At 39.4% G+C, this 13,417-nt stretch overlaps 1 protein-coding gene across 7 annotated transcripts in view; it reads left to right on the top strand.

Moving 5' to 3' along the window:
* The window catches only part of THADA (THADA armadillo repeat containing), a gene marked incomplete at its 3' end in the record, with an annotated part of 120,989 nt that overhangs the window by 17,820 nt on the left and 89,752 nt on the right, over positions 1 to 13,417 (top strand). For all 7 annotated transcript variants that reach the window (XR_014315944.1, XR_014315945.1, XR_014315946.1 and 4 more), the window contains 6 exons: positions 1,033 to 1,127; positions 2,599 to 2,819; positions 4,349 to 5,055; positions 7,382 to 7,533; positions 8,931 to 9,086; positions 10,252 to 10,374. Coding sequence is in view for 3 of the 7 variants with exons in the window: in XM_082746750.1 (XP_082602876.1) it covers positions 1,033 to 1,127; positions 2,599 to 2,819; positions 4,349 to 5,055; positions 7,382 to 7,533; positions 8,931 to 9,086; positions 10,252 to 10,374 (1,454 nt within the window). The remainder of the gene's footprint in view (positions 1 to 1,032; positions 1,128 to 2,598; positions 2,820 to 4,348; positions 5,056 to 7,381; positions 7,534 to 8,930; positions 9,087 to 10,251; positions 10,375 to 13,417) is intronic.

Below are 13,417 nucleotides of genomic sequence, written 5' to 3'. Positions count from 1 at the left end.
ACTAAATTTCGGGGATTTCAGTGGATGTCCCTCCCCTCATTTCCACATCATAGGAAGTTCAGAGGCAGGTGATCCTGAACGCTGTATGCAGTCTAGGACCCAAACATTTCTGCCTTTCTGCTTTGCTATCTTCAGCATGTTGGCTTTCATTGCCACGTTTGTTGCCTCATGGTTGCCATTTGACTGCTGCAGCTCCAGACATTATGTCTGTGTATAAGGCAGGAAGGAAGGCCAGTTGCATCTTTGCCTTTAATCAGGAAAAACAGAAGTACCCAGGTACTTGCTTACATCCCAGTGGCCTGAACCCTCATATCTACCTTGAGCTGTGAGGAAGATAGAAGCAGCAAGTGTCCTTCCTTTGGCTGAGGACATGGATGCTCCAGTCAAAGTCACAGTTCTGTTAGCAGGAATAAAGGGCAAAATGGGTATTTATGAGGTAGTTCATGGTAGGCATTTATGATTCTTAACCCAGGTTGAATAATTTACCAAATTTGGTAAACTTTCTCACCAACCAGAGGTTGATAGGAAACAGGGAGGAGACAGCAGGCCAAAATTGGTTGCATTGGGTATAGTGCCAGTGACGGCGGAGTTTGCAGTTAGCACTGATGCAGGCACTTTACACAGCCCTGAAACCATGTTAAGGAAAAGTAATATATGTGGGGGTTGGGATTCAAGGCATCAGTGCAGACAAATGGTATTGCTGCTAGATATACTTCAGGGAGAGGAAGAGAGCGTGGGAGTTAGAGGAGAGAGAATCACATTGATTAAGCATTTATGTGCTGGACATAAAAACCTTATGTTAGTTATGCATTTAAACCTTATAATTAATTGTCAGAAGTTACAGTTTCTCATTTTTCAGAAGAGAAAGCTGGGTCCCTAGGAGGTTAAATAACTTACTCAAGGTCTATTTGACCTGGGAATTGTGCTAGAAATTGCATCTAGGATTATCTGACCCTGCACCATGTACTTTTTCCACTGGACCAAAATATTCATTGTCATTTAATACATGCTGTCTACTTTTTTGCCAAATAGATGACCTCTTACAGACAATTCAGAGTACGTCTGGATTAGCTGTTATTCTTTTTATTAAGGCTATGTTTCATCCACCTGAAAAGATTCCCGATTTGGTGAGTGCATCTCCTTTATAGAATTGTATTTGATGGATAATTAGACACATGTTTTAAAAATATTTTTAAAGAAGTGAATTAAAAATTTCTTTCTGCATAATCAGAATCTTTCTGGTGATCATTTTCTCTTATAGTAAGAGACAGTCCAAAGATGCAGAAAAAGCAGAGAGAAGACAATAGCAGTCACTATTAATCTATCTCACAAAGATTATCACCATCAACATTATTTTCAATACATCCTAGTTTGTTTCTAGTGCTGTTTGTTCGGTTCCATCTCTCAGTATTACGAGAGATACTTATAATGTTGAAAGTTTGCAGGAGTTAATGTATAGATACATAGAGTCATTACTTTTTGATAAATATGTCCTTTTTATTAAGAATAACCCAGGGGGCCAGGCACCTGGGTGCCTCTGTTTGTTAAGCAACTGCCTTTGGCTCAGGTCATGATCCTGGAGTCGTGGGATCAAGTCCCGCATTGGGCTCCCAGCTCCATGGGAGTCTGCTTCTCCCTCTGACCTTCTCCCCTCCCATGCTCTCGCTCACTCTCTCTCTCTCTCAAATAAAAGAATCTTAAAAAAAGAAAAAAAGAAAAAAAAGAATAACCCAGGGGTACCTGGGTGGCTCAGTCAGATAAGCGTCAAACTCTTGATTTCAGCTCAGGTCTTGGTGTTGGGGTCGTGAGTTCAAGCCCTGTGTTGGGCTCTGCGTGTGGAGCCTGCTAAAAAAAAGAATAACCGAAATGTTGTAATTTGTTTTTATTTATTTATTCATTTATAAAAGACTTATTTATTTGAGAGAGAGAGCAAGAGAGTGAGCACAAGCACGAGGAGCAGAGGGAGATGGGGAGAATCCCATGTGGGCTCAGCGCTGGATCCTATGACCTTGAGATCATGACCTGATCTGAAACCAGGAGTCAGATTCCCAACTGACCATGCCATCCAGGCGTCCCCCAAATATTACACTTTAGATGGGAAGTATGTTAGGATTGATTTTTCAGTGTATTTGGTCAGATGCAAAGTATAGTTGATAATTGGGCTATAATTCTTATATTCAGTACTAGCAGGTTTTTTCCTTTCTTACTATATTATCTAGAAATTTCTTTTAACTATTTACTTGACTGTTCGCAAAATAGTTGTGTACTCTTCTGTGAGATCGCACAAGGTATCACTGGATAAAATTTAACAATTTGATTTCTAAAATCACCACTTAAAAGCATTAAGCTCATCCACCTGCAGGTAGCAATGTGTTTTGCTCTGCTGGTCCATTCAAACCAGCAAAATGGTTCATGTATTTAGATTGAATTTTTTTCCCCCTTTGATATAATAATTTCAGCACTTGTGGCTTTTTGTCTTTAGGTTCAGTTATTTTTCCTAGGATGTTTCGGGGGAAAGGGAATTTTGCATTTACATTTTGAAATATCTGAAAAGTTTTCGAAGCTTTATAACATGTTAGCTGTGTTATGTTCTTCCAGATTAGTAGTTTGCTTCTCCGTTCAGTGGACTGCGCCAGCATGCCCGACTGGTTTTTGAACTGCTGCAGGAGCCTTTGTTGTACTGATGTCTCGCAATCAACTCTCTTATTCCTGTGTCAGGGGACACTCACCATGTTGAACTGGCAGAATGGGAGTATGGGCGCGAGTGGGGAGGCCCTCCTCTTGAATATCGTGCATATCTTGTTCACCTTGAGTTCACAGTGAGTTTTCAGGCTACTGTCTCCTACTCTGTTTTGCTTGTCAGACATTTCAAAGATGGCAACTGAACTAGCATATTTAGTAATTCCATGAAAAGTACACAGGGTAATCCTGAATTAAAAGGAAGATAACAGGGACGCCTGGGTGGCTCAGTCGGAAAAGTGGCTGCCTTCAGCTCAGGTCATGATCCCAGGATCCTGGGATCGAGTCCCACATTGGGCTTCTTGCTCAGTGGGGAGCCTGCTTCTCCCTCTGCGTTCTGCTCCCCCTGCTTGTACATGCACTCTCTCTGTCAAATAAATAAATAAAACCTTAAAAAGGGAAGATAACATGTAGGCAATGAAATGAGTATGAAAATAGAATAAGAGAAGGTAAGATGAAGGGGGGGTAGTTACAGATATTGGTGTAGGTGAACCTGTACTGAACTTTTCGAATGCTGCATTTTAGTTTATGAACAACGTCAACATAGGTAATTCAGTATAAGCCTCACATGTCTGATAGATAAGATAGGAAATCTAATGTATTGAGTAGGTAAAGTGAAGTTAGAAAAGTAAATGCTCAAACTTAAGAGTGTATTGCTAATAAGCAACTGAGCCAGAACTGCACTGCAACCAGCTCATTTGACTTCATTGGATTGTGTTTGTGGGGTTTTTTTTGGGGGGGGTATTTTTTTCATAACACTTGAAAGTGATCATGTGTTTAAAATGTCAAGCCAGGGGCGCCTGGGTGGCTCACTGGGTTAAAGCCTCTGTTTTTGGCTCGGGTCATGATCTCAAGGGTCCTGGGATTGAGCCCTGCATTGGGCTTTCTGCTTAGTGGGGAGCCTGCTTGCCCCCATCTCTCTGCCTGCCTTTCTGCCTACTTGTGATCTGTGTCTGTCAAATAAATAAAATCTTAAAAAAAAAATAAATGTCAAACCATAGATACACCTTGATAGTAATGGACATGAAGGTAAAGGAAGAAAAGTACTGTGTTCTAAAATAAATTTTTCATGTTTTTCAGTTTATATATAAGTAAAAATTGTGCATATTTTAAAGGAATGTAAAAATTATTTATTTATTTATTTATTTAGCGAAGGGGTGGCGGGAAGGGGCAGAAGGAGAGGGAGAAAGAATCATAAGCAGTCTCTACGCCCAGTGCAGAGCCCAGTGCAGAGCTTTATCTCGTGACCTTGAGATCATGACCTGAGCCAAAACCAAGAGTTGGTCACTTAACCAACTGAGCCACCTAGGCGCCCCTCTCAATATGTTTTAAAACACATGTGAAACCATTATCAAAATAAAAATAATGAACATTTCCACCACTCCCAAAATTTTATTGTGTCCCTTTTTGGATTATTTCTCTAAGATGAAAAGATTCATTTATAATTTGACTTATATTTTGGCATTGTAAATTTAATAATTATTGAATTTTCTGATCATTTTCTAATGAGAAATCTGACCTTTGTCTTTTATATTTTTAAAATCTAGATGATTATTAAATGAAATTTATTACTAGTCATTTTATAATAACATGGCTCATTTTTCTTCAGGATCAAGGAATCAACTCTGGAATTGTTTCTGTCTAGAATTTTGGCATCCTGGGCCAATTCAGCCATACATGTCCTTGAATCAAGTTCCCCAAGCCTAAAGGACAGTCTGAATGGGAATTCAAGTGTAGTTGGGAGACTTTTGGAATATGTCTATACCCACTGGGAACATCCACTGGATGCTTTGAGACACCAAACCAAAATTATATTCAGAAATATTCTCCACATGCACCAGCTCACTAAAGAAAAGTCAGACTCCGAAGCGTCAGGTTTGGCTGCCGATCGTTTCATCTGTGATCTGACCGAGAATATTCTGCAATTGGAATGGCATGTGAAAGGGAAGTATGCATGTCTTGGTTGTTTAGTAGATTACATAGGAATTGGACATATTTTGGCACTAGCTAAAACTATTCCATCACAAATCTTAGAGGTGATGGGAGACCAGTCCTTGGTACCTTATGCAAGTGACCTTTTAGAAACCATGTTCAGAAATCACAAGAGTCATTTGAAGTCCCAGGCTGTTGACACTACTTGGATTGATGAGTGGCACGAGACTTGGGTTTCTCCTCTCCTTTTTATACTGTGTGAAGGAAATCTGGATCAAAAATCTTATGTGATTGATTATTACTTGCCAAAATTATTGAATTGCAGCCCCGAAAGCTTAAGCTACATGGTAAAGATTCTTCAAACTTCTGCTGATGCTAACACTGGTAAGAAAAGGAATCATTCTTTTAGGAATTTCTAGTTAAGATGTTTAAGGTTAGGTATCTGGGCAGAGGTGGACCATATCCAGATTTAAATATTACTGCTGATCGTTACATAAATAGTAGAAGAGGCTATTAACGATAGAGATTTCAGATTGAGGCTAATGTTCCTGTCCAGAGTGGAGTAGAGTTTTTTTGGCTGAAGTCATTTCTATAAGCTAAGGATTGATTCCAGTTATGTTCCCTTTTATACTAGTTTTAATCCATTTACCAAGTACTTATTTGTTAGGTTGTCAGACGTATGTTACACTCATAACAGTTGGAGTATTTTATATAAGTTGCTTATGCTAGTGCTTGAAACAGTAATTAAAAATTGTTTCTGGCAAGGATCAAGATAGGTAAACTGGCAGTAGCAGTATTTAATCTCTGGGGAAGAGACAAAAAATGTAGATGTGGTGACCTCAAGAAACAACTCTCTCTGGTCATTTAGGATAGAGGGTAAACATTCCACAGAAATTTGGTAACCCAGAAGGAATCACTGCATTAAAGCATAGTTAACTAATTAATATGTAAATGATGATCCTGACTTTATTGTTTGAATCTTAAAATTACTGTATTCTGCTTAGCAAAGCAGGAATATGATACTCTACATCATAATTTAAGAATATTTACAAGGGATGCCTGGGTGGCTCAGTTGGCTAAGCATCCAACTCTTTTTTTTTTTTTTTTTTAAAGGTTTTATTTATTTGAGAGAGAGTGCTAGAGAGAAAGAGAGAGGAAGCGCAAGCAGGGGGAGAGGCAGAAGGAAAGGGAGAAGTAGACTCTCTGCTGAGCAGGGAGCCCGTTGTGGGGCTCCATCCCAGGACACTGGGATTATGACTTGAGCTGAAGGCAGGTGCTTAACTGACTAAGCCATCCATGCACCCTAGCATCCAACTCTTGATTTCAGCTCAGGTCATGATCTCAGGGTCATGAGATTGAGTCTCACATTGGGCTCTGTGCTGAGCGTGGAGCCTGCTTAAGATTCCCTTTCTTTAGGGGCGCCTGGGTGGCTCAGTGGGTTGAAGCCTCTGCCTTCGGCTCAGGTCATGATCCCAGGATCCTGGGATCGAGCCCCACATTGGGCTCTTTGCTCGGCAGGGAGCCTGCTTCCCCCTTTCTCTCTGCCTGCCTCTCTGCTTACTTGTGATCTCTGTCTGTCAAATAAATAAATAAAAAGCTTAAAAAAAAAGAAAAAAGATTCCCTCTCTTTGTCTCCCTCTCCTCCTCCCCTGACCCCCACTGCACAGGCACTCTCTCTCTCAAAAAAAAAAAAAAAAAAAAAATTACAACTGAAAATAATAGAAAACTTTCAATACTTCAAAGAGTGACCACGAGGGACGCCTGGGTGGCTCAGTTGGTTGGACAACTGCCTTCGTCTCAGGTCATGATCCCGGAGTCCCGGGATCGAGTCCCACATCGGGCTCCCAGCTCCATGGGGAGTCTGCTTCTCCCTCTGACCTTCTCCTTGCTCATGCTCTCTCTCACTGTCTCTCTCTCAAAGAAATAAATAAAATCTTAAAAAAAAGAAAAAGTGACCATGAGATAGCTGGAAAAATCTGATTCCCATACACAAAAAAAGCCGTTACTTGTAGTTGGTTTATTTTTCGTTATTTGTAGTTTTAAACAACCAATTGCTCTTGCCTTTTTGAGAAGCCATCTAAAATTTCAAGATTCATGAATCTGTTCTGAAGTAAGGCAGTCTCTATTTTTTTTTTTTTAATCAGTGTTCCCTTTGAGCCAGGGTTCCCTGTTCTGTTAATAATGACTGATGTCCTAGCCTCTAAAAGGATCAGGCTCCTTGTAATCCTCCTTTTATCTTTTTTACTAGGGAGAAACAGTAACTCCAAAATATGTACAGAGGCTTAGTGTTTGTTTTTAGAAAAATAATGGTATTTAGCCACTAAAGTGTTTTTCCCCATTGTGGCTGAAAGTCATTTTAGTTGTTCTTATTGTTTTAAATAATTTGTCTACTTGATTTTTTTCCCCCCCGAATCACTTTGGTTCATTTCTAGGTGTAAAGGAAAAGCTAAAAATAGCAAAAAATAATGATTTCTTTAAGTTTACATAAGCAGATTATGCTTACTTCAAATTATTGACACAAGAACAATCAAGTTCTTTTCAATAATGATTATTTTATCATAGTAACTTTAATTCATGTTAGAATTTAAAATATTATTTTTATTTCTTGAAATTATAATTGCAAAATGAAAGTTGTGGCAGTTGTTGCATAGTACAGTAGTTGTCTGTGTTATTGTGCTTTTGAGACAAGAACGATCTTTACCATCCTTAGGGTCTTTTAATAGTAGAGGGGCTCTGGGAGCTTTGATGGCATGTCTGCGAACAGCTAGAGCTCATGGACATCTTCAGTCTGCAACTGATGCCTGGAGGAACCTTGTGTCCAGTGCAAGAATAAAACAAGGCTTAATTCATCAGCACTGCCAAGTAAGTAAACAAAATATCTGGAATTTCATACATGTGGTAGATCCCTGATTTATTTATTCAGTTAGTAGTCCAATATAGAGGACCCCATGTTGAGCCCAGCACTGTTTTAAGGGATCTGTAAGGAGGATGAATTGAAAGTGAAAAGCGTAGGGGCAACTGGATGGCTCAGTCTGCCTTTGGCTCAGGTCCTGGGATTGAGCCCTTCGTTGGCGGTGGCAGGGTTGGGGGGGAGGGTGCTACTCAGCGGGGAGCCTGCTTCTCCCTCTGCCTGTCGCTCCTCCTGCTTGTGCTTTCTCTCACTCTGTCTCCCTCTAAAATAAAAAAAGTCTTAAAAAGAAAAGTGAAAAGTGTTGACTTTTCAGGCTATTTAAATTTTAGTTGAAGGAACGAGAAAACCTGCATAAAACAACTGGAAACTCTTAGAAAATAACATAGATATAAGTGTTCCTTTATGCATAAGGACTTGAGGGGCTTAGAACAGGGTAGGTAGTGGTTGATTAGGAACATGTTAAATGGGATTAAAGGAGAAGAAGCATTGAGCCAGCACACAAAATGGGAGAACACCAGAACTGATAAATAAATTCAGTAAAGTCACAAGGTAGAAAATCAATGTATAGAAATTTTTTGCATTCCTATACACTAATAATGAAGCAGCAGGAAGTGAAATTAAGAAAGCAATACTATTTACAGTTACAACGCCAAAACCAATAAAATATCTAGGAATAAATATAACCAAGGAGATGAAAGACCTGTGTTCTGAAAACTATAAAACATTGATGAAAGGAATTCAAGACAATGCAAAGAAAGGGAAAGACATTTCTGCTCATGGGTTGGAAGAACATGGAAGAACCCAAAACAAGTTCTGGAGGATGAGTCAGGATGTTTGGCAGGATTAGAGGGTTTGGTCCATTTTTTGGAGGCCTCCAATGCGAGGTTGAAGACTTCAGATTTCATTCAGTTGGTAACTGGGAACCAGAGCCATTCTGCCTTTAGCAAGGAAGTAGAATTAATGGCAGCAGAGATGAATTTCCAGTGAGAGAGCAAAAAGAAACCAGAAGCCTTGTTAGATGTGCCTGATGGTAACCCAAGAGTGAGGTGAGGAGGTCCTGGGGTATAGTAGAGAAAAAAAAATGAAGTTGAACATTAGCATGGAATAAGAATCTTTAAGATTATTGACTTACAAATACCAATTGACACATTTAATAAAATAACTTTATATGAGTTACAGCCCCAGGATCTTTGGGATGAGGGAACCTTTCTGGCATATACATGGGTAAACTGAGGTTTACTGGTTCCCCCCACCTCTTGGTAGCTTATGTAAATAAACATGTCAGGTAGTCTACAATTTGCTTAATTCACTGAAAAATTAACATTTTATTGCTTCTCATTTGTTTTAGGTACGGATAGATACATTAGGCTTGCTTTGTGAAAGTAATCGAAGCACAGAAATGGTGTCCACGGAAGAAATGGAGTGGATTGAATTCTTTATCACATACAATCTTAACAGTCAGTCTCCAGGAGTGCGGCAGCAGATTTGTTCTCTTCTTAAAAAGGTAGAGTTTCGGGGCGCCTGGGTGGCTCAGTGGGTTAAGCCTCTGCCTTCGGCTCAGGTTATGATCTCAGGATCCTGGGATCAAGCCCCGCATCGGGCTCTTTGCTCAGCGGGGAGCCTGCTTCCCCCTCTCTCTGCCTGCCTCTCTGCCTATTTGTAATCTCTCTCTCTCTCTCTCTCTGTCAAATAAAAATATAAATAAAATCTTTAAAAAAAAAAAAAAGGTAGAGTTTCTCATCAGAGTATAGGAAAGTGGTGAACCTGCTCTGCAAATCGTTTGAAAAGAGCTCGGATTTTGGGAGAGTGCGAGAATAACGGTCATGTGATTGGACTGCCTGTGAACATCCCTTCATGGCCTATCTGTGGACCATTCTGTGATTCCACAGGTTACATTTGAGATTCAAATCCAAGGTGTAAAGTCTTTTCATTTTGGTGCAAAATAAGTCAACTTGAGCTCTTTTTTTTGGAAAGAAAAAAAATGTGATGGATCTTTCTGGATGAAAGGTATTTTAGGAAAATTTGGTGAAAAGAAGAAAGATGCCCTTGTAATTTTATCATTTTAAGGGCCTCATGAAATGGTCGTTGTTGACTAATTCGACTCAACTTAATTACATGCCTCATTTATGGGATGAACAATTGGGAGAGTACAGAAGTGAGTATATCTTTAGTTTCATGTCAACCTAAAGGAAATAAAACTATGGGGGATTTAATGACTGTGTATTCTGGTTTGCAGTAGTATTTTGATTTTGGTTTTTAAAATATATGTTAATTTTCTGTCAGAAGGAAACTCTATGAATTTAATTAAGAGTTAGAAACCAGGGGCGCCTGGGTGGCTCAGTGGGTTAAGCCACTGCCTTCAGCTCAGGTCATGATCTCAGGGTCCTGGGATCGAGTCCCACATCGGGCTCTCTGCTCAGCAGGGGGCCTGCTTCCCTTCCTCTCTCTGTGATCTCTTCCCTTCCTCTCTCCTACTGTGATCTCTCTCTGTCAAATAAATAAATAAAATCTTTAAAAAAAAAAAAAAAAAAAAAAGAGTTAGAAACCAGTATTCCCCTCTCTTGAAGTTTTAGTCTAAAGAATTTAGAAAATTTGTCCTTTGCCTTTTTTTGACTGATATTTAAGATTAATGTGGCTTATATATGCTTCATTTTTCTTTTTCTTAAAAGTTGTTCTGTAGGATACAGGAAAGTTCTCAGGTGCTTTATAAACTGGAGCAAAGTAGATCCAAACATGAACCAGAGAATGAGTTAACCACACAGCCCCCTTCTGTTTCTTTACAGCAATATAAGGTAGGTGATCTATTTCTAAACATACGGGTATTTAAGAAACATAGAATAATTATGAATGAACATTAAAGGGAAGTACATGGAAGTCTCATGGTGAATGGTGTTTCTGTGTTTCTTTCCTTCAAGCTGGTTTTACATATTCCTTCTGGTGCTTTTTCTCTTGAGGTACCCTGAGTCATGGAACCCGTGATAGACTTGAGGCCTGTTACAGAGTAATAGTAATGGGTTAACCTCAATCCTTTACAGCTTAATGTGGGCCATGTGAATGTGGTACTTCAACAAAAAACTAATTGCTGGCCCTGAACTCCTCCACTCGATCCCAGGGTAGAAGATTGCTGTATCTCGGCCTGCTTCCTCTTTAGACTAATATGACTTACAGTGGCTTGATATTGGTGCCTCCTGGTCGGTGTTCCATCCCATTTGGGAGGGAGCATGAAGGGTAGTGCTAGGTTTTGGGGCCCTGTGTTAATGATATGGATGGAACCCCAGATACTGCAGCTCTAGTCTGGGCCAGGGCTCAGTTTGACAACCTTATATGTCTGTCCATCAGAACAGAATGAGTTTATTACTGGTTTCTTACTTCAGATCTAGCCTCTCAGAAGCCGGAATCTTCCTGTCTTTAAGACCTAGATAGAGGACAGAGCTCATCGATTGTATTGCATATAGGAAAACAATTACAGTAAATTAATGATACATTGGAGCCATGATACACTCACTACCTACTCTAAGGATTAGTATGGTTGGCCCTTAGCTTTCCATTTTATATTTGAAAGGTAAAAAATCATCTAAAGAGGAATATTGCTGTACCAAGGCTGATGTGAGCCTCATCTTTGTAAAATCCCAAGAGTGAAGATGGGACAGTGACAACCTAAACTTGAAGGACATGCGTTTAGTCCCATTTGTGCCGCTGATTAGTTGGCTTACTTGATGAGTCTGTTTGACTGTAAGTGGGCTGAGTAACCTCTCTGAAAAGGCTGGCTTTGAGGATTAAATAAGAAAGCTCTTTGTAAATTCTAAATTACCCTAAAAAGCCTCCCACCCTAATGCTGGGAGTCATTAAAAGTGACTAGAGTGTATTCTGAGCACTTGCTTTGTGTGTGGACAGGTTATTTTCAGCCTTTCTTATCATTGCTAGATGTTCTAAGAAAACACAGCTCTTTTGGTTCTTTTTCAAGGGATAAAGTGACATTTGTGAAAACTGAGTTAAGTACTTAAAATGCAAAACCTGTACAGTTGTGGATTGACATTCTGAATTTTCACATATGCATGGTTTCATAGTTTGACCTTGTAAATATATGTGTTTTTGGAAACTTAGCCCTTCAGCGTCGTAATCTGAGTCATTCTCAGGTTCTAATATTTCCTCCCAATTATAGTCATCTGTGGCTTTCGGAGATTGTGACTTTGGCCCTAAATTACTTATCATTGTCTTTATAATAGCAGGTGTCACGCATGGTGTATGGTAGGCTTTGCCAATCAATAAATTACGTACGGGAGAGAAGAGGAGGCTGTTAGTTGGAAAAGATGTCTTCTAGTCTAGGGAAGGAGATTATTTCATGCCTAAATAACTAATATTATGAACTTAAAAACTTTTAAGTTTACAAAATGCTTTGTACCCACATTCTCATTTAATAACAAAGCTGTGAGATAGGCATTATTATCCTCCCTTAACAAATGCGAAAACTCGGGTGCCTGGCTGGCTCAGTCAGTAGAGCGTGCAACTCTTTATCTCTGGGTTATGAGTTTGAGCCCCAGATTGGGCGTAGAGCTTAATTGAAAAGAAAATGAAAAACAGAACCTTGGAGAAGTTGAATAACCTGCCCAAGGTCCCTCAGTTACTAAGTGTTAGAGCCAGACCCCCATGCACATCTGCTCTCGCTTCTAAAAATCTGAATAGTTTTCCCCCTAGCACCTGCTTAATTGAAAGCTTGGAGGTAAGAAAGTACAGGGAGAATTTGGGGAATGGTGAATACACTCTTGGGAATGAATGACATGTAAGATGCTTGGAGCAACAAAAGAGACGTAACAGGAGATGAGTTCAAAAATGAAGTTGGGGCTGGGTATAGGATGTTTTTTGTTGTTTGCTCTAATAATCAAAACAGAGCTTAACTAACACATGTGTATATGTACAAATAAATAAAGTTTCTTTGTTTCCTTAGGAACACAAGTAAACTATTTTAATTTTTATCTATGAGGAAGCTGCTGTGGAGGTTCAGGAATTTCATTTTGTAATTACACAACTAACAAGTGACAAAGCTGGAAGTACAAACCAATTTCATAGCTGCAGTTGGTTTCCCGCTCTAATAACCTAATTGTTTCATCTCTTGTGTTTGACAGTGTAGCAGAATTTAGCATTGTATGGGTATTTGCAATTTGAAATCTATCACTTTTAACAATTTTAATGTCGCTTTTCAATAGCTTTAGCTATATAACATGGCAAGAAGCCTTAAAGGCAAGTAGGGAAGATGCCTGCATAACCTAAAGAGATTTTTGAGTGCTAGGCTAAGGTATTTGGAGGCTGTTAAAAGTGACAAGAGCCTATATCAAGGCTGTTCTATATGTTTAGGACAATATGCTTAGAACTAGGAATATAAATATATAAACTGTGGTCATGCCTCCACTATGGTTATAGTGTGGTTGAAGGAAAGAATCTATTTTTAAAAATATAAATGGTACTACAGTTAAGATAAGATCATTCCTATCTGATGAACTTGTTACCCTTTAACATGAATACCGTACTACTCATTTATAATTAAAATGAGCTTAGGATATTTTCTTTCTTTCTTTTTTTTAAGATTTTATTTATTTATTTGACACAGAGAGAGAGATCACAAGTAGGCAGAGAGGCAGGCAGAGAGAGAAGGGGAAGCAGACTTCCTGCTGAGCAGAGAGCCTGATGCAGGGCTTGATCCCAGGACCCTAGGATCATGACCTGAGCCGAAGGCAGAGGCTTAACCCACTGAGCCACCCAGGCGCTCCAGGATATTTTCTTTTCTTTTTTCTTTTTTTTCCCCCAGGATATTTTCAATAACTACTTCGTTCCCTTGAA

Source organism: Mustela nivalis, assembly GCF_964662115.1.
Source record: "Mustela nivalis genome assembly, chromosome: 8".
In the NCBI taxonomy this organism is placed as follows: Eukaryota; Metazoa; Chordata; class Mammalia; order Carnivora; family Mustelidae; genus Mustela; species Mustela nivalis.
Note: the sequence above shows the minus strand (reverse complement) of the source record. Positions and strands in the feature narration are given on the sequence as shown.